We start from the raw sequence: 25470 nt of genomic DNA on the forward strand, positions 1-25470 counted from the left end.
GCATAAAAAACATGATTGAATTTTCTTTATTTAAAAAGGTTTCAAGCAGCTATTTCATGTATGTGACTATTGGTTGTTACTAAAGACATCCACATAATTTTGAATGAACATTTTAATTCAAAACTGCATTACTTGTTATGTGTATTTCATGAAGCATGTCCAGTATTGCTCATAAATCACCTCAAAATCAGAAGAAAAAAAGGGGTTTTTTTACACCGTGACATTATTTTCATGAATTAGGCACATTTTACACACACACACACACACACACACACACACACACACACACACACACACACACACACACACACACACACACACACACACACACACACACACACACACACACACACACACAAAATCTTATTACTGAAATACATATGGACAGTTTTCTTTTTTTCCACAATAGTTATTCTCATTGGATTCTCATTACTATAGTACAGCAATAAATACCATCCTGCCTGAGCGCATTTATAAACATTAAATCAACTATAAAGTAAAATAATCATAATTTTAATTACATTTTATTTAAGCAAAATATAATTTGTATATTTTATTAATGATTTAATACATATATTATTTTATTAATTATATTTTTAAATGATAAATGATACATTTTCTTCAGATTTTGGGGTGAAAAATGACATTTCTTGAAGGTTTTCATAAGATTCACTCATTCGCACTTGATTCCAGCATCAAGCTACAGCACAATGAGTCAAAATATATGCTTGCACAGTTTGAAATTTACACAATTCATTAATCTTTTGACAGTTGTGTCTTTTGTGTTCATATTGTCTTCTATCTACTATGTTAAAGCAGACACCAAGATTTGTTTGAAGAATCACGTTTACTTTCAGTTTTCTTTTTAGTAATTCTTTGAATAAACATGGTAACACTTTATATTAAGTCGTTCATTTTTCCTTTGTTATATATAGTAACAACACAGTAATTAAGTAGTAATTACATATTTATAAAACAAGAAAATGTCTCTTTTAAAAAAAATTATTCCTTATTAACATTTCAAAAAAATATACAGACATAAATCACTGTTATCAGCTCTTTTTAACTTTTGCATAGCAAATTAATTGTTTATTACTTAAATGATCTAAAACTAAGCACTTGATATAAAGTGTGACCAATGTGTGTTTAAATGAAACCCCTGAGGAGGAAGATTCAAGTGAACTGTTCTATTTTATATTGTGTTTTTTTATGAAAAATCACGAATTCATCACAAACACATTAACTCACACTGTCTAGCTGAACGCTTTCTCTTTAGTTGTGGTTATTGCAGTGCTAGTCATAAATTATATTTAATCTCATCTCTTAGCATTAAGACTTTCTGCATTTTTCCGCCTGACTGATTTCCGTTCAAGCATTAAGTCTGAAACCCATTAAGGAATATGTAAAGAAATCCTGCGGGATAGGAAAGTGAACGTGAGCAGGTTCCACTTACTACATATTTTATGCTCTTTTTTAGTTTTCTTTAGAAATCATTTCTACTGTGTCCTAACCAGACAAGTCTCTTCTACAATTACACAGTGTGCACCACTGAAAGTAGCTTGATCACATCAGGTCTGGTTAGGACACGGTGCAAAGCTTCCCGATTCAGCACTAGAGTAATGATTTCAGCCGGATGAGTGTTATGTTGTGGTGAACTTCTGCTGGATGAGTTTGTATCTGTCGAGCTGCTGTTCAGAGACGGACGGCTGAAGGCCGGACAGAGCCTGTCTGAAGTCTTCTGAACACAGAGTCAGAGCGCCGGCCTCCGAGTCCACACCTGCAGACACACACATGAAGAGAGATGAAGGAACGTAGTCCAGACTTTGAGAAAGAACCAGAGAGACAGACAAAGAGTCAGGCCAGAAACATCCTTTATTCAAGTAGACAAACACAGACGTCATCACTTCTCAGGTGCACATACTCAAACATTACTGTGGTGTTCAATCTCAGTACATCCGTGTGCGATAGTGTTTCCTATACAAGTCTGTGTAATTAAACAGATAAATAACAAACTATCTTGCTTGAAAGAAATAAAGGATGGTAGGAGACGACAATTGAATAATGTCTGCAGGAAGAGTACATGCATTATGAATCGAAGAGTACCTGGAATGTGAGCACATGGGTTTCCAGCATAAAATGTAATGTTTTAATTTCTTCTCGGTTTGAAAAAAATTTCCTTGAAACTTCACAAATAAACAGGATCTCAGCTGTAGAACTGTCAAATGAACAGACACTGTTTTGATGGTTGTTTCTTAATTTACTGCAAATATTTGCACTGGAGTGAAAACTTTTAACATGTTGAGTCTGTGTCACGGATTCAGCCCGCATGCCATCAGCACCAGGTCCATCAGCTACAGGTCCATCAGCACCAGCTCCAGGTCCATCAGCACCAGGTCCAGGTCCATCAGCACCAGGTCCATCAGCTCCAGGTCCATCAGCTCCAGGTCCATCAGCTCCAGGAGCTGATGGACCTGGAGCTGATGGACCTGGACCTGGAGCTGATGGACCTGGACCTGGAGCTGATGGACCTGGAGCTGATGGACCTGGAGCTGATGGACCTGGAGCTGATGGACCTGGAGCTGATGGACCTGGACCTGGAGCTGATGGACCTGTAGCTGATGGACCTGGAGCTGATGGACCTGTAGCTGATGGACCTGGAGCTGATGGACCTGGAGCTGATGGACCTGGTGCTGATGGACCTGGTGCTGATGGACCTGGTGCTGATGGACCTGGAGCTGATGGACCTGTAGCGGATGGACCTGGAGCTGATGGACTTGGAGCTGATGGACCTGGAGCTGATGGACTTGGAGCTGATGGACCTGTAGCTGATGGACCTGTAGCTGATGGACCTGGAGCTGATGGACCTGGAGCTGATGGACTTGGTGCTGATGGACCTGGAGCTGATGGACTTGGAGCTGATGGACCTGTAGCTGATGGACCTGTAGCTGATGGACCTGGAGCTGATGGACCTGGAGCTGATGGACCTGGAGCTGATGGACCTGGAGCTGATGGACTTGGAGCTGATGGACCTGATGCTGATGGACCTGGTGCTGATGGACCTGGTGCTGATGGCATGGGGGCTGAATCCGTGACACCGGTGCAAAAGGCTTCTTTCAGTTGGTTAAATGCTTCAGTGGACGCTGGATTTGAAAGACAGAGACTTGGGCTGTTCACAGTAATAAAGTGATGGGAGAGGCAATCAAGCTGATGTTGGCGATGAATTTCCTATAGAATATGCATTTTCATACAGAAAACGTTGAAGCTCTTTGATGGGAGTGGGTTGTAGCCAGTTCCTGATAGCATGGACCTTCCCCTGGTCCATCTGGATGCCACATCCGTCAATAATGTAACCCAGGAAACTCTCATTTTGTTGGAACCAGGGAAAGAGGATAATGATGCTTGACCGTCTGGTCATTCAGAGATCTGTAGTCAATACACGGCCTCAAGCCTACGTTCTTTTTTGCCACGAAGAAGCAGCAGGGGAAGTAGATGGTTGGATGAACCCTTGTTAAAAGGGATAGTTAACCACATGAAAATTCTGTCATTTACTCACCCTCAATGTGGTCCAAACCTGTATACATTTCTTTGTTCTGCTTAACACAATGGAAGATATCTTGAAGAATGTTTGTTACCAAGCAAATCTTGGGCCCTATTGCCTCATAGACTCATAATCTGTTAATATTTGGGTGACCTATCCCTTTAAAGGCCTCCTTGATGTATTCATCCATGTCTCCAGCCTCTGCCTCCAGGATTGATAGAGGATAGATTCTACCCTTGGGCAGCGTGGCACCAGGTACCAGCTCGATGGCGCAGTCCCAAGGCCGTTGAGGTGGAAGTTTAGTTGCCGGTTGCTTGCTGAACACATCCTTGAATGCCCTGTATGCTTCCTGCACACACACGGTGGACTGCACCTCTGGACTCAATGGTGGTGGAGTTGAGATTGACTAGAAGTTGTTGACAATGATCAAAGCTGTACTCGCTCCACTCAGTTATTTCTCCAGTAGACCAGGAAACGTTAGGTGAGGGGATCTGTATCCATGGGTTTCCCAGGATGATATCAGTGGTTTAGCCTTCCAGCACCAGAAGTGAGATCTCCTCCCTCCAATACTGAGCGTGATACATGGTGTACAGTGAGTGATGATTCCTCGACAAAGCAGCTCACCCAGGATCGAATGGATGTTCAGGATTTTTAAACAGGGGAGTTTCTTGATTCTGAGGTGTTTGAGAAGTTTCTTTGAGATGAAATTCCCAGTCGATGAAGGCCTGAACGCTCACCAGGTCCATCAGCTCCACCCAAGCGTTCACAATGGAATACTAACCTGCCACACCTGTCGCTTCCTCATCAAACACCATTCATAAGCACACAGCTCACCTGTGTTTGCTTACCTTCTTCGTCCTCCTCAAGCTACCGATATATCAGACTGTATCTCATCTGCGTGCGCTTCTTCCATCCTGCAAAGAGAGAGACTTGTCGGTTAAGTGTGACTGTCCTTTGTACTGCTTATGCTCTTTACTTACCTGTTTGACGATCCAAAAGATCAAAACCTATCTGTGAATAAAAACCTGTTCAGTTCATCTCCCTGTCTCACCTCGTATCATGACAGAAGACTGGACTGAACAAAAGAATCACACAGGAAACTGAAACTGGAATTCCTGATCCATTTGTGAGGTGGAGGCGTGAGGACAACGGTCCCAGGTGGAGCCGAGGCGTCGAGGAGCAGAAACTGGATTGGGGGCCCGAGCCAGGGGATCCACTCTCCAAGGCAGAGCTGGTGACCGGAAGATACGCGGCGAATCGAACCTGAAGGGTGGAACCAATAGAGGAGGAGACGAGGGACTGGAGGGAACCAGCGGAGGCAAGGAAGTTGCTGGCCGTGAGCGATGGCATTAGCTGGGGACATGCGCACTGCAGACACCTGAGGAGGGCTTCTCTCCAGCTTCCTCTGGTCATGTCGGGTGGGTCCGGCGGGCAATAATAATTAGCTCCAACCCAGTAAGATTACTTAATTGTTTCGTTATTAAAATTAAAGTGATGGGTGAGCTGACAAAAACTTATTGTGAAGTCTAAAAATTGAGGAAGATAAAGTCCACTGCATGCTCCATATAAATCCTTTCTAGGTCGAGTATCTATCATGCTTAGTCCAAGAAGAGGAAGGTAGACACAGGAATTCCAATAAAAATGTAGTTTACTAATCCAAGTGAAGAAAGACAAACAAACTGTGTGCATATCACAAACAAAAATCAACAATGAATGAAAGGAAATGAGGAACTTAAATACACAATGAGGATTAACTTAAAGACTAACAGGTGTGATCGTAAATGAGTATCCATCACAACTGATTAGTGGCAGGATAAGGAGAACAAAGGAACACTGGAAAATAAACACACTGACAGAAACTGAAACTAAGGCAAGACGTGATAATAGTAAAGTGTAATGTATTCCTGTGATCAAAGCTGAATTTTCAGCATCATTACTCCAGTCTTCAGTGTCACATGATTCAGAAATCATTCTCATATGATGATTTGTTGCTACACTATTATCATTGTTCAATTATTAATAATGGTTCATATAATTGTCAATGTTGAAAGCCTCAACATTTTTGTGGAAACTGTGATTTTTTCCAGGATTTTTTGATGAATAGAAAGTTTAAAGGAACAGCATTTATTTGATATATTTCACATTATAAATGTCTTTACTGTCCCTTTTGATCAATTGAATGCATCCTTGCTGAATAAAAGTATTAATTTCTATCTTTTTTTTTATAAATCTTACACCAAACCATTGAATGGTAGTGTGTCACGGCTTCCACAACAATATGAAGCAGCACAACTGTTTTCAACATTGATAATAATCAGAAATGCATGATAATTGCTCTGAGGATCTGAAGGTGATGGCATTTTCATCAAACATTTGCCATTTAGTTTGACATGGTTAGTCAGCCCAGCGTAATATAATCAAAAAAGCCGATGGTTTCCACATTTGTTGCTCTGCACTGAATATTTGCTTGTCACATACCTTCAGTGATGAGTGAAATCTTCCTCTTGATAGCGCACATCATGGCATCGGAGCAGAGCGCGTAGAGATCGGCTCCGGTCAGCTGAGGAGGGCAGGACTCCACGACCTCCGACAGACACACGCTGGGATCCACTTTAAACCTCCAAGCAGAAAGCAGAGAGTCACTATCAGTAACACACTAAAGCACTGAGAGAGAGGAACGTCATGACAGACACTCACTTGCGTAAGATTGCCTTCAGAACCTGCAGCTGCGACTCTCTGTCTTCATTCACGCCAACATACACCAACTTATCAAATCTGAAAAAGGGAAAAATTGTTAGAATGCATGCATTTCATTTCAAGACAACGATTGCAGAGCTGTTATGTGAATCTGTTTACCTGCCAGGCCTGAGCAATGATTGGTCCAGCAGATCAGGACGATTAGTTGCTCCGATCACAAAGACGTCTCCAGATGAATGAAGACCATCCAGCTCAGCTAAAAGCTGCGACACAACCCTAGTGATACAAGTGACAGAACGTGGCTTATCATGATGCAACAAGCCGTCTTGTAGCTCAAACAGTAGATCATGGCACTAGCATCGCCAATATCATGGGTTCGATTCCCAGGGAAATCAATAGCTGATAGAACGAGTACCAACAATGCAATGCAAGTCCCTTTGGTTAAAAGTGTCTGCCAATCAAACAATCCTTTGACCAATACAATTGAGGTTTCTTGATTCACGACACAAAATATAAAAACTAACATGCTATTGAACAAACTCCTTATTTAAAAATATCTATATTAATCAAAAAGTTAAGAAACTACACTGTAAAAAATGAATCGTAGGTCTTGTAATTGTTATTAAGAAAATTAAAAACATTGTGTATATTTTATTAAGAAAATTGTGGTTCAGTGTTGTATACAGTATTGAAAATATTGAAAACACTTCACTAATAAAACCAAGAGATACATTCTCCTATTTTTTATTAAAGGAAACATACACAGTTTTGAGGCTTGAATTGAGGAACCGATTAAGCTGATAAAATTAGGGAAAAAAGGCCATCTATTAATTTTAAGAGAATTAGTTCAATTATGCGGTTTTATTTAGAGACACCATTGTTAGTTCCCAGCATGCTTTGCACATGGCTGGAAATGGAGAGTAAATATTGAAATTATTAAGTGTTTCTGAGTAAAGGGAAACATCTGTTAATGTTTAATGTCCAGTTATGTTTGACTCTTGCGAGAGTTTCTATTATGTTGAAGTTTTGATGGTTACCGCTGTGCAGAAGAGTAGGGCTTATACTCACCAGGCTTGTGAATAATTGCATGTATTAATACTCTGTGCATGTTGCTTTGATCATTTAGAAATAACTTTGCTAATAGTATACAATCTTTTAATTATACAATACAGCTCAAAGTAAAATATTAACAGGGCATTTCCATTCACTCTAATTCACACACTTTTGAGAGTCAACTTAAAATAACATTTTTACTAAAATTCGCATATTTCACAAAAAAAATGATTTCATTTTGTCATAGGCTAAATCATTTAGGGGATTTTACATGATTTATTCAGGTAGATTCCATGAAAGAAACAAAGCCTTAAAAACTACTCAAAAATATAATGTGTAATATTGTTACCATATTTTTCTTTAGTAAGTATAACATAACATTTTTACAGTGTATATTTTCTCAAGTTTTCTCAAATTTCTTAAAGGTGCAGTGTGTAACTTTTAGCGACATCTAGCGGTTCGGTTGCGAGTTTACACTAAGGGCTCAGCCCACTGCTCACCTCTCCCTTTCGAAGAAGCTACGGTGGCTAAAACGGGACAAACATCGTCGTCTGAGACGGCAGAGAATAGCCAGAGTAAACCAAGTTTCTGTACCACAGTCCATTATAAACCACATCATGGATAAAGTTTACAAAGCCATAGTCAGGTAAGGATCAAGGGTCTTAATACGTAATATAATAATAGTAATTAGTTGATTGTCTCACGAACGTAACCAGCACATTCTCCCCACATAGCAAACCCATAATACAGCGAGGGAGAAGAACCACATGAAACTATGCAACTATATATTTTTTCTAACAGGGTAGTAAAAGTTTAGCTGGCTAATATGAGCTGTTACTGTGGCTGAGCTGGTTAAAGCGTTAAGCCTTGTTTAAACTCGACGCGTCCGCATGAGCCCAAAGGTGCGCGCGGCAAAAATGACATGATTGTAACAGCGTGCGCGCCTCGCATCCCCTAGACACCACTCATTACACACAATAGGCTTTTTTCTCTGATTTTGGAAACTCGATCGACTTAAAATGCTTCCAAGATCGACGGGTTGGTGATTCCTCTAACTGTTTTACGGTCAATGACAAGACTCTTTTTTTAGCCTAGTGTAGCCTACTAATCAGCTGTCTCACGAACGTAACCAGCACATTTATCCCCACATAGCAAAGCCATAACACAGCGAGGGAGAAGAACTAAGTTACATGAAACAATCCAACTACATATTTACACCACTGACAAGGGAAAAGTCACTACTCACGGTGTTTATGGCTAGCTTCTAGCTTTCTGCGGCTTCTCTTTCAAGGTAGTGACGAAACGCGCTCTGTAGCGCTGTTTGTTCGCTGTCGGCTACGGTAGAAACATGACGTCACAATATGTCGACCTTCATAGAAGGGGATTCCCGCGGTTATGTAGATATAAAACCCTCATTCTAAGGTAATAAAACAATAAGGTTTATTAAGTAAGTTCTTTATACACCACTGAACACATATTATGGATGTCATATTGCATTTCTGTTAATAGATACTCAAAATGTTTACACATTGCACCTTTAAGTAAACATTGCATCTAGTGGTGGTGGACAGTTAACTTTGTTGCTGTACTTGTAATTAGTCTGGTCATCAAACTGTTATAAATTAAGAACATATACAGGTTTCCTAATCCTCGATATGACCACATAACAAATTAATAACTCCAACCTACAACCACTATAAGTACTATAAGTAGTTTTATATATAGTTAGTTATATATAGAATGGAAAGCAATTTATAATATATAACAAATCTCGTCACAAGATGTAAACTATATTATCGCACAGCTCTCTATATAAAGTTGAATATATAAGTATATCCATCAATTCATACAGTGTATTCACATTAAGTAATATATAATATAGAAAATCTTGATTATATTTATCATCACATAATGTGAACTATATTATCACCCAGCTCTTTATATGAAGTTGGATATATATGCATGTAATGTAGCAAACTCACATAGGGCGATATATACAACAGTGTTTCAAAATTTCGAAAATGACCCAGAGAAGAAGGCGGAGCCTCAGAGCCACACCCACCTGCCGCATCACTGTCACGGACCAATGGCAGTTCATGGAAACTTTATGGACAGTTCCTTCAGTAAGCTGTTACGAACTCCCGAAACAAACTTTTCCAAATGACGTTACACCAGTTCTTGAAGTATATTAGGGCCTTATTAATTATACCGCATTCTCATACCCAAGTACTACTAATACAGAAGAACTAGTGTTGCTATTTTTTTAAGTTTAGCAGCAACAATGTGCACATGTGGCGTTAGCGTTAAGGTTTTGTGATGCTGACCTGTCCATCACCCCTCCTGAGTCTCCACTGTGGCCTCTATTAGGAGCCAAAGAGTCCAGCTCGTCGAAGAAAATAATACAGGGAGCAGCAGTTCTGGCCTTACTGAACACTGACGGAGACCGAGGGGGAAACAGTAACAAGCTCAATACAATATAGTGGAAATCAGCTCATATGCATCACTAGATTGAGTTAATTTAGTTACTCTTACCCTCTCGAATGTTCTCTTCACTCTGACCGACGTACATGTTGATGAGTTCAGGACCCTTCACACTGAAAACAAACACCACACACAGTCATTATATGAAAGCTAGTGCTGGGCGGTATGACCAAAAATTTATATCACGGTATTTTTCAAAATTATACCGGTTTCACGGTATATTGCGGTAGTATTATTTGTTTCAAGCATGACTGAGTGTTAACCACAATTTCTACTGATTGAGAGGAAATACTGCAGTAGATTGACTTAAACTGCCCTATTTTACTTTCATGAGTGAATATTGTAGAAAAAATCCACACTAGTATTAATACAGGTTTGCAGTGTTTACAAAGATGTGCCAGCAGGAGAGGCACAGATCTCGTTCGTAAACACTGCTTTATCAGGAAAGAGAAAGAAAGATAAACTTTTCTAAAAACAGTCAGTTTCCTTCAAAGACACGTTCATTAAATCACCGGTGCCAAAAAAACGAGAGAAACGTGCAGCTCTCATGTTTATTCAACGATGTCAAAACCTTCTGGAAAGTCTATTTGTGGCGGGCAGTGTTGATATTGTGAACCAATGTATGGGACACACCAATATAATTTGACAGCGATCAATTATAGTTTAACCTCTCCATCTTCACCGTCAGGCTCAGTAACACACACATCTGAGCATCACCACAGTGAACAGTGAAAAGACCCTCTCAAACAGTGTCGCGCCGCGTTCCCAACAATAAACACCGATAGGGCTGTAATGATATGCGATATGAAACCGAAATGAGACACTCAGATCCACGAGCCTGTGTGAGAAGACAGAATCGCCACACACCCCTCCCAACTCCCAGAGTTATCCTGTGATCCAGTGCTACCACATCTTTAAATTACTATTAGTAGTATAAGTTAACATTATAAAATATGTAGACCTACACCACTAAACTAGTTGAGGATAAATTCGCCGAGTGAGCAGCAGTGAAGCCCGGGTTTCGGCGCAGAGTCTATTTTCACGCTCAATTAAAGTGAAAGCACGATTTTGATGGACGAAATAAATATGATTTCACACAAAAAGTGCCCAAAATGCACAGAATAAACATATCTAGTGAGTTTTAACAAGAACTGGAGTAGGCAAACAAAAGAAAATGAAGACTCACAAATATTTATAGAAGATTTACCTGTAGGATTTTCAAATGTTATTTAATAAAAATATATTTTGTTCCCTCAAAATCTCTCTTTTTTTCTCTCCTCAAAAATCGTTATACGAACCGAATCTTGGGTTTGGTGTATTGTTACAGCCCTAAACACCGGTATACCGCCCAGCACTATAAAGCATGTTGATTCATTGTGTTGCACTCCTCACACACTCACCTGAGGAAGGTCATGGTGCATTCGGTGGCGACGGCTTTCGCCAGCAGGGTTTTGCCGGTGCCGGGCGGCCCGTAGAGCAGCAGGCCGGAGCGCCGCAGGCCCAGCGAGAGCAGCTCCGGGTGATCCAGGGGAAGCTGAATGGTGTCCAGAATCTCCTCCTTCACCTGCTGCAGTCCACCGACGTCCTGCCATCGCACCGCCGGGATCTGACACACACCAGACGACTAGCTCTCAGCCTTCAGCGCAAACACAGCTCCAATCATCACACTTTACTGCTACTTCAGTAAATAGTAAATTATGACAATGTTCTGATGACTTTAAGAACACATTTAAACATGAAAACAATACCTGTGAGGAAAAAAAGTGCTTTTAATTGTATTGAATGTGCTTTAAACATGAAAACAATACCTGTGAGAAAAAAAAGTGCTTTTAATTGTATTGAATGTGCACTTGTAGTGTATTTCAAATCTAAAAAAGTATATTTTTTAATTACTTTACTGGCATATAACGTATTATTAATAAAAAAAAATCCACTTAAGTGCACTTAAAGAGAGACACTTTTATGACTGTTTCTTAACACACTTAAGTGCACTTTTAACAAGTGCATTTTCGTATAAAAACGTACTCGGTTACTTACGTAACCTCGGTTCCCTGAGATGCTTTACTCGTACTGTGTCGCTAGATGCTGTTATGGGGAAAACTGCTTTTTCTCCGAATTCTGCAGTGGAGCTGCACGAGTGTATGGCAGAGAAGCCCACCAGAGCGCCAGAATGAGTGTCTGGCTATAAAGCAGGCGATCTGACATACTGTAGGATCCTCAGATTTAATCAGACTGAAGTGACGAACTCTGAGACGTGCAGCAATATAGCACGGCCTGAAACGCAGTACTCATTCCCGTATCTCAGGGAAGCGAGGTTACGCAAGTAAAGGTTCAGAGGGTCTTCTCCCTCTCAACTCGGTTACTTACGTAACCTCGGTTCCCTGAGATGCGGGAACTGTCGCCTTTTTCGCCTTTTTCGCCATTGGCTTTAGGCTTGCTTAGTTGGGGACATTTAATTTTATATTTAACAATATTATTACAACATTATTTTCCTGTTATCTCTGTAAAGCTGCTTTGAAACAATCTGTATTGTAAAAAGCGCTATATAAATAAAGGTGACTTGACTGCGTTTCAGGCCGTGCTATATTGCTGCATGACAAAGAGTTTGTCGCTTCAGACTGATTTAATCTGAGGATCCTACAGTATGTCAGATCTCCTGCTTTATAGCCAGACACTCATTCTGGCGCTCTGGTGGGCTTCTCTGCCATAGACTCGTGCAGCTCCCTATGCCTCGAAGTCCTACTTAAGTGGGTCAAAAACACTCTAAAGTTCAGCTAATTGTATTTAAATGTAAGATAAATTGATTTGCAATGAACATGCAATTAATTGTGCAAAAACATTACATTCAGCTTGCACTTGAGTATATGTTATATGTATGTAAAATCAGTATTTTACAGTGACCTTGTTATACATGTAGTTATTATAGTAATAACAGAAAATTATGCATAAGTACATGCAACTAATCATAAACCTAACCCTATATCAGTACATTCATTTAATTATTATTACTCAGTACTTGAATGTATAATTACAATGTAACAAAGAATAAAGTGTAACTGTAAATTCTTATCAAAAATATATTATTTTTATAATAAGAACTGATTTTTAAAGTATGCTAAAGAGTACTTCTGTTCTAAGAAAACACAAAAAACATGGCAGCTGTACTTTAGGCGCTCCAATGGCGTGTGCATGTGCGTCCTGCAGGACGTCCAGTGCCGAGCTGAAGTCCTCAGACGAGACGCTCACGCCAGACACACACAGATCCTCCTCGTCCTGTTCACTCGCCCCTTCTGGAAAACTACACAGCAAAAACACCTCTACAGTTTCAGGAACAAAAACCATGAGTGGAGACACTGAGCGCAGCCAAACACTTACTACGTCTTCAGAAGTCTTCTGTGAGCGGCTCTTCCAGCATTGGTAAGAAGTGCGCAAAGATCTCCTAAAACAAAACCCTACAGAAACAACACAGAAACAAAGTCAACAAGAAACGGTTCTGGGAATCCATTTTACCTCCGTAATGTGATTTAAAGGTTTAGTTCACTTCAGATTTAAATTTCCTTTTAATTTAGTCTTCCCCATGTCATCCAAGATATTCATGTCTTTCTTTCTTCAGTCGAAAAGAAATGAAGGTTTTTTGAGGAAAACACTCCAGGATTTTCTCCATATAGTGACTTCAATGGAGTCCAATGGAAGGTCCAAATGTGAGTTTCAGTGCAGCTTCAAAGTCTCGACACGATCCAGCCGAGGAATAAGAGTCTTATCTAGACAAACCAGCGGACATTTATAACAAAAAACATTTATATACTTTTTAACCTCAAATGCTCGTCTTGCACGTCCACGACTTCATGCATTATGTTGGAAAATTCAAGCGTGCTCCGGTTCAAAAAGGTAGAGTAGGGCCAAAAACTCTCATTTTTTCCTCCAACTTCAAAATCGTCCGACATCGTTGTTTTACCTTTTATTTTATTTATTTTTTGTAAATGGTGTTTGACTTAGTCTTTGGATGTTGGCTTAGTAAACACTGGGTCGGTTCTTCCGCCTACGTCACGCGTGTCCTTTCAGCGTGAGTACGCAATGTGCGTCTCATCACAGCTAGTGCAAGACCAGCATTAGTGGTTAAAAGTATATAAATGTTTTTTTTTTTTATAAAATGAGCAATAGTTAGTCTAGATCAGACTCTTATTCCTCGGCTGGATCGTGTCGAGACTTTGAAGCTGCACCGAAACTCACATTTGTACCTTCAACCCGTTGGACTCCATTGAAGTCACTATATGGAGAAAATCCTGGAATGTTTTCCTCAAAAACCTTCATTTCTTTTCGACTAAAGAACGAAAGACATGAACAGCTTGGATGATGTAGGGGTAAGTAAATTATCACGATATTTTAATTCTGAAGTCAACTACTCCCTCAATGCAGCAATTTCCATTGAAAGCAGAGATGGATGATCAGTCAGATGATGTTCTCACAGCTGTGTGTTTGGCTATCTTGCCCAGATTGACGTCTTTTCCCAATAGCAGGTCCTCACTGAGGCTGGCCAGCATCGTCCTGCGCTGCTCCTCGCACAGGCTCTCTATCGCCACCTGGTGCACAAACGCTGCCATCACATCTGAGGACAACTCTCTCTGTCCGCTCACAGACCCCACCACAACTACACTGCAGGAGAAGAGGAGAGGGCCAGGGTGATAAACCAGCAGAACTTCCCTTCACCCTGCAGGTGTTGTAGTGTCTGAGCCTCACCTGGCATGAGCATCTGCCACGAGCCGGCAGAGCGAGGCCGTGACCCTGGAGTCGGTCTCGGTGCCGTCCCGTTGGCCGAGCAGATGCAGGTTTCTCATCAGCAAAACACATGGGTGATGGAGCTCTGCTCTCTCGAAGACTGACTTCATCTTAGCCTCGCACGCGGCTGCAGTGTCGGCGCAGAGAGTCACACAGTCCACCTGAGCGGGAGAACATCAGATCATCAGACCATTAAATATCAGACCATTAAATATCAGACCATCAAACCATTCAATATCAGACCATCAGACCATTCAATATCAGACCATCAGACCATTCAATATCAGATCATCAGACCATTCAATATCAGAACATCAGACCATTCAATATCAGATAATCAGACCATTCAATATCAGAAAATCAGACCATTAAATATCAGAACATCAGACCATTCAATATCAGATCATCAGACCATTCAATATCAGATCATCAGACCATTAAATATCAGAACATCACACCATTCAATATCAGACCATCAAACCATTCAATTCCAGAACATCAGACCATTAAACATCAGACCATCAGACCATTCAATATCAGATCATCAGACCATTAAATATCAGAACATCAGACCATTCAATATCAGAACATCAGACCATTCAATATCAGATCATCAGACCATTAAATATCAGAACATCAGACCATTCAATATCAGAACATCAGACCATTCAATATCAGAATATCAGACCATTCAATATTAGAACATCTGACCATTCAATATCAGATCATCAGACCATTAAATGTCAGAACATCAGACCATTCAATATCAGACCATCAAACCATTCAATATCAGAATATCAGGCCATTCAATATCAAATCATCAGACCATTCAATATCAGATCATCAGACCATTAAATATCAGATAATCAGACAATTAAATATCAGATCATCAGACCATTCAATATCAGAACATCAGACCATTCAATATCAGATCATCAGACCATTCAATATCAGATCATCAGACCATTCAATATCAGAACATCAGACCATTCAAAATCAGATCATTAGACCATTCAATATCAGATCATCAGACCATTCAATATCAGAACATCAGACCATTCAATATCAGATCAATATCAGAACATCAGACCATTCAATATCAGATCATCAGACAATTAAATATCAGATCATCAGACCATTCAATATCAGAACATCAGACCATTCAATATCAGAACATCAGACCATTCAATATCAGAACATTAGACCATTCAATATCAGATCATCAGACCATTCAATATCAGAACATCAGACCATTCAATATCAGATCAATATCAGAACATCAGACCATTCAATATCAGATCATCAGACAATTAAATATCAGATCATCAGACCATTCAATATCAGAACATCAGACCATTCAATATCAGAACATCAGACCATTCAATATCAGAAAATTAGACCATTCAATATCAGATCATCAGACCATTCAATATCAGATCATCAGACCATTCAATATCAGATCATCAGACCATTAAATATCAGAACATCAGACCATTCAATATCAGAAAATCAGACCATTCAATATCAGAACATCAGACCATTCAATATCAGATCATCAGACCATTAAAAATCAGAACATCAGACCATTCAATATCAGAACATCAGACCATTCAATATCAGAACATCAGACCATTCAATATCAGATCATCAGACCATTCAATATCAGAACATCATACCATTCAATATCAGATCATCAGACAATTCAATATCAGATCATCAGACCATTCAATATCAGATCATCAGACCATTAAATATCAGAACATCAGACCATTCAATATCAGATCATCAGACCTTTCAATATCAGATCATCAGACAATTCAATATCAGATCATCAGACCATTCAATATCAGATCATCAGACCATTAAATATCAGAACATCAGACCATTCAATATCAGATCATCAGACCTTTCAATATCAGAACATCAGACCATTCAATATCAGATCATCAGACCATCAGACCATTAAATATCAGAACATCAGACCATTCAATATCAGAACATCAGACCATTCAATATCAAATCATCAGACCATTAAATATCAGATCGTCTGACCATTAAATATCAGAACATCAGACCATTCAATATCAGATCATCAGACCTTTCAATATCAGAACATCAGACCATTCAATATCAGATCATCAGACCATCAGACCATTAAATATCAGAACATCAGACCATTCAATATCAGAACATCAGACCATTCAATATCAAATCATCAGACCATTAAATATCAGATCGTCTGACCATTAAATATCAGAACATCAGACCATTCAATATCAGATCATCATACCATTCAATATCAGAACATCAGACCATTCAATATCAGATCATCAGACCATCAGACCATTAAATATCAGAACATCAGACCATTCAATATCAGAACATCAGACCATTCAATATCAAATCATCAGACCATTAAATATCAGATCGTCTGACCATTAAATATCAGAACATCAGACCATTCAATATCAGAACATCAGACCATTAAATATCAGATCATCAGACCATTCAATATCAGAACATCAGACCATTCAATATCAGAACATCAGACCATTCAATATCAAATCATCAGACCATTAAACATCAGAACATCAGACCATCCAATATCAGAAAATCAGACTATTAAATATAAGATCATCAGACCATTAAATATCAGAACATCAGACCATTCAATATCAGATCATCAGACCATTCAATATCAAATCATCAGACCATTAAACATCAGAACATCAGACCATCCAATATCAGAAAATCAGACTATTAAATATAAGATCATCAGACCATTAAATATCAGAACATCAGACCATTCAATATCAGATCTTCAGACAATTCAATATCAGATCATCAGACCATTCAATATCAGAACATCAGACCATCAGACCATTAAATATCAGAACATCAGACCATTCAATATCAGAACATCAGACCATTCAATATCAGATCATCAGACCATTCAATATCAGATCATCAGACCATTCAATATCAGATCATCAGACCATTCAATATCAGAACATCAGACCATTCAATATCAGATCATCAGACCATTCAATATCAGAATCTCAGACCATTAAATATCAGATCATCAGACCATTCAATATCAGAACATCACACCATTAAATATCAGAACATCAGACCATTCAATATCAGAACATCAGACCATTAAATATCAGATCATCAGACCATTCAATATCAGAACATCAGACCATTCAATATCAGAACATCAGACCATTCATTCAATATCAGAACATCAGACCATTCAATATCAGAACATCAGACCATTCAATATCAGAACACCAGACCATTCAATATCAGATCATCAGACCATTCAATATCAGAACATAAGACCATTCAATATCAGAATATCAGACCATTCAATATCAGAACACCAGACCATTCAATATCAGATCATCAGACCATTCAATATCAGAACATCAGACCATTCAATATCAGAACATCAGACCATTAAATATCAGATCATCAGACCATTCAATATCAGAACATCAGACCATTCAATATCAGAACATCAGACCATTCATTCAATATCAGAACATCAGACCATTCAATATCAGAACATAAGACCATTCAATATCAGAATATCAGACCATTCAATATCAGACCATCAGACCATTCAATATCAGATCATCAGACCATTCAATATCAGAACATAAGACCATTCAACATCAGAACATCAGACCATTCAATATCAGATCATCAGACCATTAAATATCAGATCGTCTGACCATTCAATATCAGATCATCAGACCATTAAATATCAGAACATCAGACCATTAAATATAAGATCATCAGACCATTCAATATCAGAACATCAGACCATTCAATATCAGAACATCAGACCATTCATTCAATATCAGAACATCAGACCATTCAATATCAGAACATAAGACCATTCAATATCAGAATATCAGACCATTCAATATCAGACCATCAGACCATTCAATATCAGATCATCAGACCATTCAATATCAGAACATAAGACCATTCAACATCAGAACATCAGACCATTCAATATCAGATCATCAGACCATTAAATATCAGATCGTCTGACCATTCAATATCAGATCATCAGACCATTAAATATCAGAACATCAGACCATTAAATATAAGATCATCAGACCATTCAATATCAGATCATCAGACCATTCAATATCAGAACATCAGACCATTCAATATCAGAACATCAGACCCTTAAATATCAAAACATCAGACCATTCAATATCAGATCATCAGACCATTCAGTATCAGAACATCAGACCATTCAATATCAGAACATCAGACCCTTAAATATCAGAACATCAGACCATTCAATATCAGATCATCAGACCATTCAATATCAAAACATCAGACCATTCAATATCAGAACATCAGAACATTCAATATCAGATCATCAGAACATTCAATATCAGATCATCAGACCATCAGACCATTCAATATCAGAACATCAGACCATTCAATATCAGATCATCAGACCATTCAATATCAAAACATCAGACCATTCAATATCAGAACATCAGAACATTCAATATCAGATCATCAGAACATTCAATATCAGATCATCAGACCATCAGACCATACAATATCAGAACATCAGAACATTCAATATCAGAACATCAGAACATTCAATATCAGATCATCAGACCATCAGACCATTCAATATCAGAACATCAGACCATTAAATATCAGAACATCAGAACATTCAATATCAGATCATCAGACCATTCAATATCAGAACATCAGACCATTCAATATCAGATCATCAGACCATTCAATATCAGATCATCAGACCATCAGACCATTCAATATCAGAACATCAGACCATTCAATATCAGAACATCAGACCATTCAATATCAGACCATCACACCAATACATATCAGATCATCAGACCATTAAATATCAGACCATTAAATATCAGAACATCAGAAATAACACCTATGAAAATAGGTCAATTATATGAATAAAATGTACAATTTCACCCAATATTTGTGTTTTTATGCTTCTTAGAGCATCACGTTTGTTAGCGACATGCTAACATTAAACTCTATCTGAATCAATTGTGTTTACTGTGCGCTTCACGAGAGACTGAACTTATGAAGATCTTGATGCTCATCATAACTGCAGAAAAACTCAAGACTCAAGAACTATAATGAAGGAAAATCCCAGATCACCTTAATCAGATGCAGATGTAGCCTCCTGCTAGCTGCTTTCACCACGGTAACTTTCCCACTGCCACTCGGACCCATCAGGAGAACTGAACAGCCTCGGGTTAATGTAAGAGAGCTGCGATATAATAATGTTTAAAAATATAAATGTTTTATTTAGCATATTGTCACTTCAGCTACAAGTTAAAACATCTTCCAATTAAGTAGTTCTCCAACAGAGGGCAGCAGGACTTACACATGCTTCAATTAATAGATTAGCATGAATAAATACATTTAAATCCAGCCTTAAAAACACATAAAATCGAGATGTAAACTGAAATCATGTTTCTATTTTTCCCTCCTTACTGTTTTTATTGAAGAATATACAGTAGAGAATCACAAAATTGTGGTTAATTTATTTAATATATTGATACAAGGTTCTGTTAATATAAACACGAGAAGCTTTTGTCATAATTACATCAGAAATAGTTATAAACTAATTTATAAAGTCAAAATTGCAAGATATAAAGTTGCAATTGTAAAAAATGAAGTTGTGATTGTGAAAATTAAGTCGGATTTTTTTTTCTCAGAATTGCCTCCTTTTTTCAAAGATTTAAGCTTGCAATTTTGAGGTATAAAGTCAGAATTAGGTTAAATAAACTTGCAATTTTGAGTTACAAAGTCAGAATTAGGTGAAATAAACGTGCAATTTTGAGTTATAGAGTCAGAATTAGGTGAAACTTGCAATTTTGAGTTATAAAGTCAGAATTACATTAAATAAACTTGCAATTTTGAGTTATAAAGTAAAATTACATTAAATAAACCTGCAATTTTGAGTTATAAAGTCAGAATTACATGAAATAAACTAACAATTTTGAGTTATAAAGTCAGAATTAGATGAAATATACTTGCAATTTTGAGTTATAAAGTCAGAATTACATTAAATAAACTAGCAATTTTGAGTTATAAAGTCAGAATTATGTGAAATAAACTTGCAATTTTGAGTTATAAAGTCAGAATTACATTAAATAAACGCAATTTTGAGTTTTAAAGTCAGAATTAGGTCAAACTAGCAATTTTGAGTAATAAAGTCAGAATTACGTGAAATAAACTTGCAATTTTGAGTTATAAAGTAAGAATTACGTGAAATAAACAATTGCAAGGGGGAAAAGTCAGAATTGCAAGTTTATATCGCAGAATTGCAGATCCTTTTCTGCAGCTGTACACTGTGAGAAGAGGTCAGAAGTGTACCTCTCGGTGAGGTGCGGCTGGATGGCACTCAGCAGTTTCTCCACAGCGCTGCACAGGCCAGCCGGACTGAGACTCCTGCAGAGAGACCAGCCCTTCGGCAGCACAGAGCAGGGACACGGGCTGTGGGCGGAGCCTCCCTGTGACAGCCAATCACAGCTTCAGCAATCTGCACATGACTCTGTGCGATATCACAGAGAAGACTCTGACTCTCGACTGTCTTCATTTCTCACCATGTATAGTGAAGTGTGACTGGAATCAGCCAGATATGCAGAACCCTCGTCCTCCTCCGCAGAAAAACCACACACCTGCTTTACTCTGAAATACAGCACTGGCCACCTGCCAATCACAAAACCTGTGTGAGTCTGACTATCAAAGGTTTTAAATGCATATCATCATTTGTTTTAATTCATGTTCCTTATATTCTTGAATCAGAATATCTTCCTCTTGCAGCATCTCTTCTCTGCTCTGATAACGAGGGTGGGGCTATAACCTGTCAATCACATGAGATCAGCCAATAGCAAACCACAACCATCCAATCAACTAAACCAAGCCCCGCCCACATTTGTTCTTGTTCCTGAAGCGTTTCACTCAGATATACGTCACAACAGGGCAGAAACGAGACAGTAGAGGATCTGCTGGAGATAGACCTGCAGCTGAGGAGTCCTTCAGAGCTGTTCTCTATCAGATCAGGATGTCCTTCCGACGGGATTCCCAGTATATTCCCCTTCTGAACAAGCCTGGAAACACACACAGCATTCAGGGAAAAACACACACAGACAGAGAGAGAGAGACTGATGAACGTGTGAAACGCTCAGTGAGCACCTGGGTGAGCTGAAGTGCGTGTGCAGGAGTGTGTCGAAGGGCCCGTGCGAGGCGTAGTCAGGAGACACGACGGCTTCGATGTGCAGCTCTCGAGCGAACGCCGGCGCCGCAGACCGACACGCGCTCGCAGACGTCTGAGCCTCGCTGTGCTGAGACTCCTCACTCCACCTCTGCTGGATCCAGACACACACACACATGCTCATCATCGTACAGCACAGCGTCCTGGACATCACCATACACAGACTGAAGATATCCGAGACCAGCAGAGCCTTTCTGCTCATTCTGATCCAAACAAGTGTTCATTTACAGCTCGTTCAACACTAAATAAAGTGTATAATCATTCCAGTTATGAATGATGACCTCTTGAACTCTGTAGCTTTTTAAAAAAATGCTTGTGTAGCTAATTTAGTCAATTAATTCAGTATTTATAAAGACTTTTTCTACGTAAATGTGACAATAATTTCATTTAATTATTTATTTATAAAGCACATTTAAAAATAACCCACGGTTAACCCATTCAGTACTGTAAACTCACGTCAGGTGATTTATACTATATAATAAATCTCAGCTGCATGATTGTTTATATCATCGCAAAATGTAAACTACCTTATCGCACAGCTCTACATATGTTATATATATATATATATATATATATAAATTCTTTATTCGCATGCATCCGGTAAACACAAGTAAAGTGATAGGGCTATATATTATATAGCAAATCTCAACTGTTTGATTGTTTATATCGTCACAAAACGTAAACTATATTATCGTCACACTCTAATCTGCTAAATGCCACTTTAAGGCATGATATTAAAATATTATACATTAACATCATGAATTACGGTATAGCTGCTTTGAAACAATGTGTTGTGAAAATCTCAGCTAACAGGGAATTTCCTCCAGAGTTTAGCTAACGTTGTGTCAAGGTTCTCTCAAAGTTTCGAACAAACGTCCTTCCAGTAACGTTAATAAAACGTTCATTCAGTAATCTAGACTTTAATGTTCTCAAAATTGTCTAACATTTTTGTAATGTTCCTATTAGTTTCAGAGCGTTCAGAGAACATTCAAAAGTAGTGTCCCACGAAAGAATCAACAGAACGTTTCCTTTACGTTCATATAACCAAGAAACTGGATGTTTTCAATGTTCAGAAATGTTTTCATAACTTAATGGGAATGTTAGCAAAACATTCTAATCTCAAACCAACCAATGAAATTATATCAATTCATCTAATGTTCACTTAAAGGAGTAGTTCACTTTTTCCTGATAATTTAATCACCCAATATCAAGATATGACGAGCATTTGTGGTTAAAAAGTATATAAATGTTTATTTTTTTAGAAAATGTCCACTGGTTAGTCTAGATCAGACTCGAGACTGTGAAGCTGCACTGAAACTCACATTTGGACCTTCAACCCGTTGGACTCCATTGAAGTCACTATATGGAGAAAATCCTGGAATGTTTTCCTCCAAAACCTTCGTTTCTTTTCAATTGAAGAAAGAAAGACATGAACATCTTAGATGACGTGGGAGAGAGTAAATTATCTGGACATTTTAATTCTGAAGTGAACTACTCCTTTAATAGTAATATTGTGATAAAAACATTTTTCTTTTTAAAATTCCCAATTTTAAAATGAGAATTTAATATTTTAAAACTCAAATTACTTGAGCATCCCTATCAGAGTTATTCCAGACGTCTTCACCTTAATTTTGATAGCCTTGTTCCCGACAGGCAGTGCCATCCCCCCCGACAGGTTAAACCACTGAACCGCTGAGATCAAGCCCACACTGTCATTCCCATCCATGTGCTGGTGTGGAAGCGTGTCGAAGGCTGTGACTGAGGCCAGATGAACCCGTCCCGGCCTCTTCCAGCCGCTCTCGCCCGGTCCCAGGACAGGACTCGCAGACACAGGAGTCTTCCTGGCCTTGTCCGCTGGGACGGACACTATGACCCACTCCCTGTTAAACACACCCAGCTTCAGCAACAAGCTCTTGCTCACAAATACACAGCTGTCCACGTCCAAGCCTTCACCCGGCTCTAGTCTGGACAGGATTCCTCCTGGTTTCTGGAGATCGGAGACATCAACCACCCGGATGTCAAGTCTGCATTCAAGAGCCTGTAAGAAAGCACTGAAGTCTAAGACTTTGCTGTTGAGCAGAGAGCCGGCAGAGCTCAAGCTGTTGGCGTACTGGGCGAAATCAGACACGCAGAGAGAGGAACATGCCAGTCTGGTGCTCATGATGGAGGAGGTGTTGGTCAGGTCCAGATCTCTGCAGTCCGACACCAGCACACTCGTGTCCACTGTGATCCTGCCCTGCCTCACAGGTGTGCACTCGAGCACCAGCACCTCGGACATCTGCGCATGCGCAGCGCCCAGTGAGTGATGGAAGGGGAGCAGAAGCGAGTCCCCCTGCCTCGCTAAAAGAGTCTGCCCGGGGCAGGACAACAGGACCAGCAAACCACTGCAGAACTGCTCTGAACAAGCCCATTTAAAGCTCTGCTTCGTCCGAGCGCCGAGCACAATCCTCTTTAAAGGCAGCAGGGACTGTGGACGAACCGTTCCCAGCGAATGCTCCTTCAGTCCGTAGTGTTTGAGAAAAGATCTGCTCGCGTGCACAGCGAGACACGTGTGATTGTTTACATCGGTCTCTTCCTCTGGAGTGATGTGCGCGCACATCAAAAAGCCCCGATTAGAGGGTGACTCTTGGTCCGTCGGCGAAAATAACAGCGCGTATGTGGGTTCAGTGTAGTCTGGAAACTTCTGGCTGAAGTGTGATTTGTTGATAAGCACGTGTAGAGGATGGATATGTGATGGAAAGTCATCAAGACACAGCAGCTTCATGGGGGCCGCCATGTTGAAGACGCGCGCATGCGCAGTGAAACGAGATAAACGGGCAGCTCCTGGATAAGCGGAAGATTTTTGTTATTGCTTTAAATTATTTATTATTTTGTGTAAATGCTACTTTCAGGAATGTAAATGGTAGAAGATATTTTTTCCCCTTCAAATCAGAATTATAGTCTTGTCTATATATTGAAACATCAGCGTGTAATAGGAAAACCAAAGAAGTTTGGTTTAATGTATAACCTATTTATTTCATTTAAATAGTATTTACTTTTTAGCGTACAATCTATCTAACAAGACAGAATAATCGTTTTCTGAGCCATCAAGCGCCGCCTGGAGGAATAATATTGTATTTCTCATAAGAAATAGGAAATTATTGGACACCCAACAATAAAAAAAAAATTACTTAACTTAAATTATATTAATTGATTATATAAAACGATATGATGTTATGATATGAAATTAATTATTCAATACAAATGTGTGTTAACAATATATTTATATTCCTATAAGTGTCAATATTCTGTCTGCAAAAAAACAAAAACATTTATAACATAATTTTCTTTCATGTGATATTTGGCAGTTTGACCCAGTGAAAAACTGTTAAAGATTTGGCTTATAGTCGTTTTATCCATTTGAGTTGTGAAATATAACATGTGAAGATTATTATGTGTTGCATTAAAAATTGCATAATTATAAAAGATTTTCTGATATGATAACTTCTGTAACTTACACAGTCAGATAATGGAAATGCATGCTCTAAGTCTAAGTTAAAAATAAAGGTTGATATTTTAATCCACATTCATTGCACTATTAACAAAGTAATTTGGTGGATCATTGTTAGAAACAGAA

General features: G+C 38.9%; 1 protein-coding gene across 1 annotated transcript; it reads right to left on the bottom strand.

The window, feature by feature from the left end:
- Positions 1–626: 626 nt before the first annotated feature.
- pex6 (peroxisomal biogenesis factor 6) lies at positions 627–24663 on the bottom strand. Its single transcript, XM_077233716.1, has 17 exons — positions 23479–24663; positions 21776–21945; positions 21601–21690; positions 21184–21289; positions 20954–21090; positions 19730–19841; positions 14507–14706; positions 14236–14422; positions 13145–13221; positions 12935–13067; positions 11170–11375; positions 9821–9882; positions 9613–9721; positions 6395–6511; positions 6236–6313; positions 6017–6156; positions 627–1777 (listed from the first exon to the last, which is right to left on the bottom strand). Exons 1-17 carry the CDS (start codon positions 24628–24630, stop codon positions 1641–1643), a joined length of 3213 nt encoding a protein of 1070 aa, XP_077089831.1. The 5' UTR covers positions 24631–24663; the 3' UTR covers positions 627–1640.
- Between the last annotated feature and the right edge of the window lie 807 nt (positions 24664–25470).

The sequence above is a fragment of the Siphateles boraxobius genome, unplaced genomic scaffold (genome assembly GCF_051911475.1).
Source record: "Siphateles boraxobius isolate OS27281-9 unplaced genomic scaffold, OSU_SipBor_1 184, whole genome shotgun sequence".
NCBI lineage: Eukaryota > Metazoa > Chordata > Actinopteri > Cypriniformes > Leuciscidae > Siphateles > Siphateles boraxobius.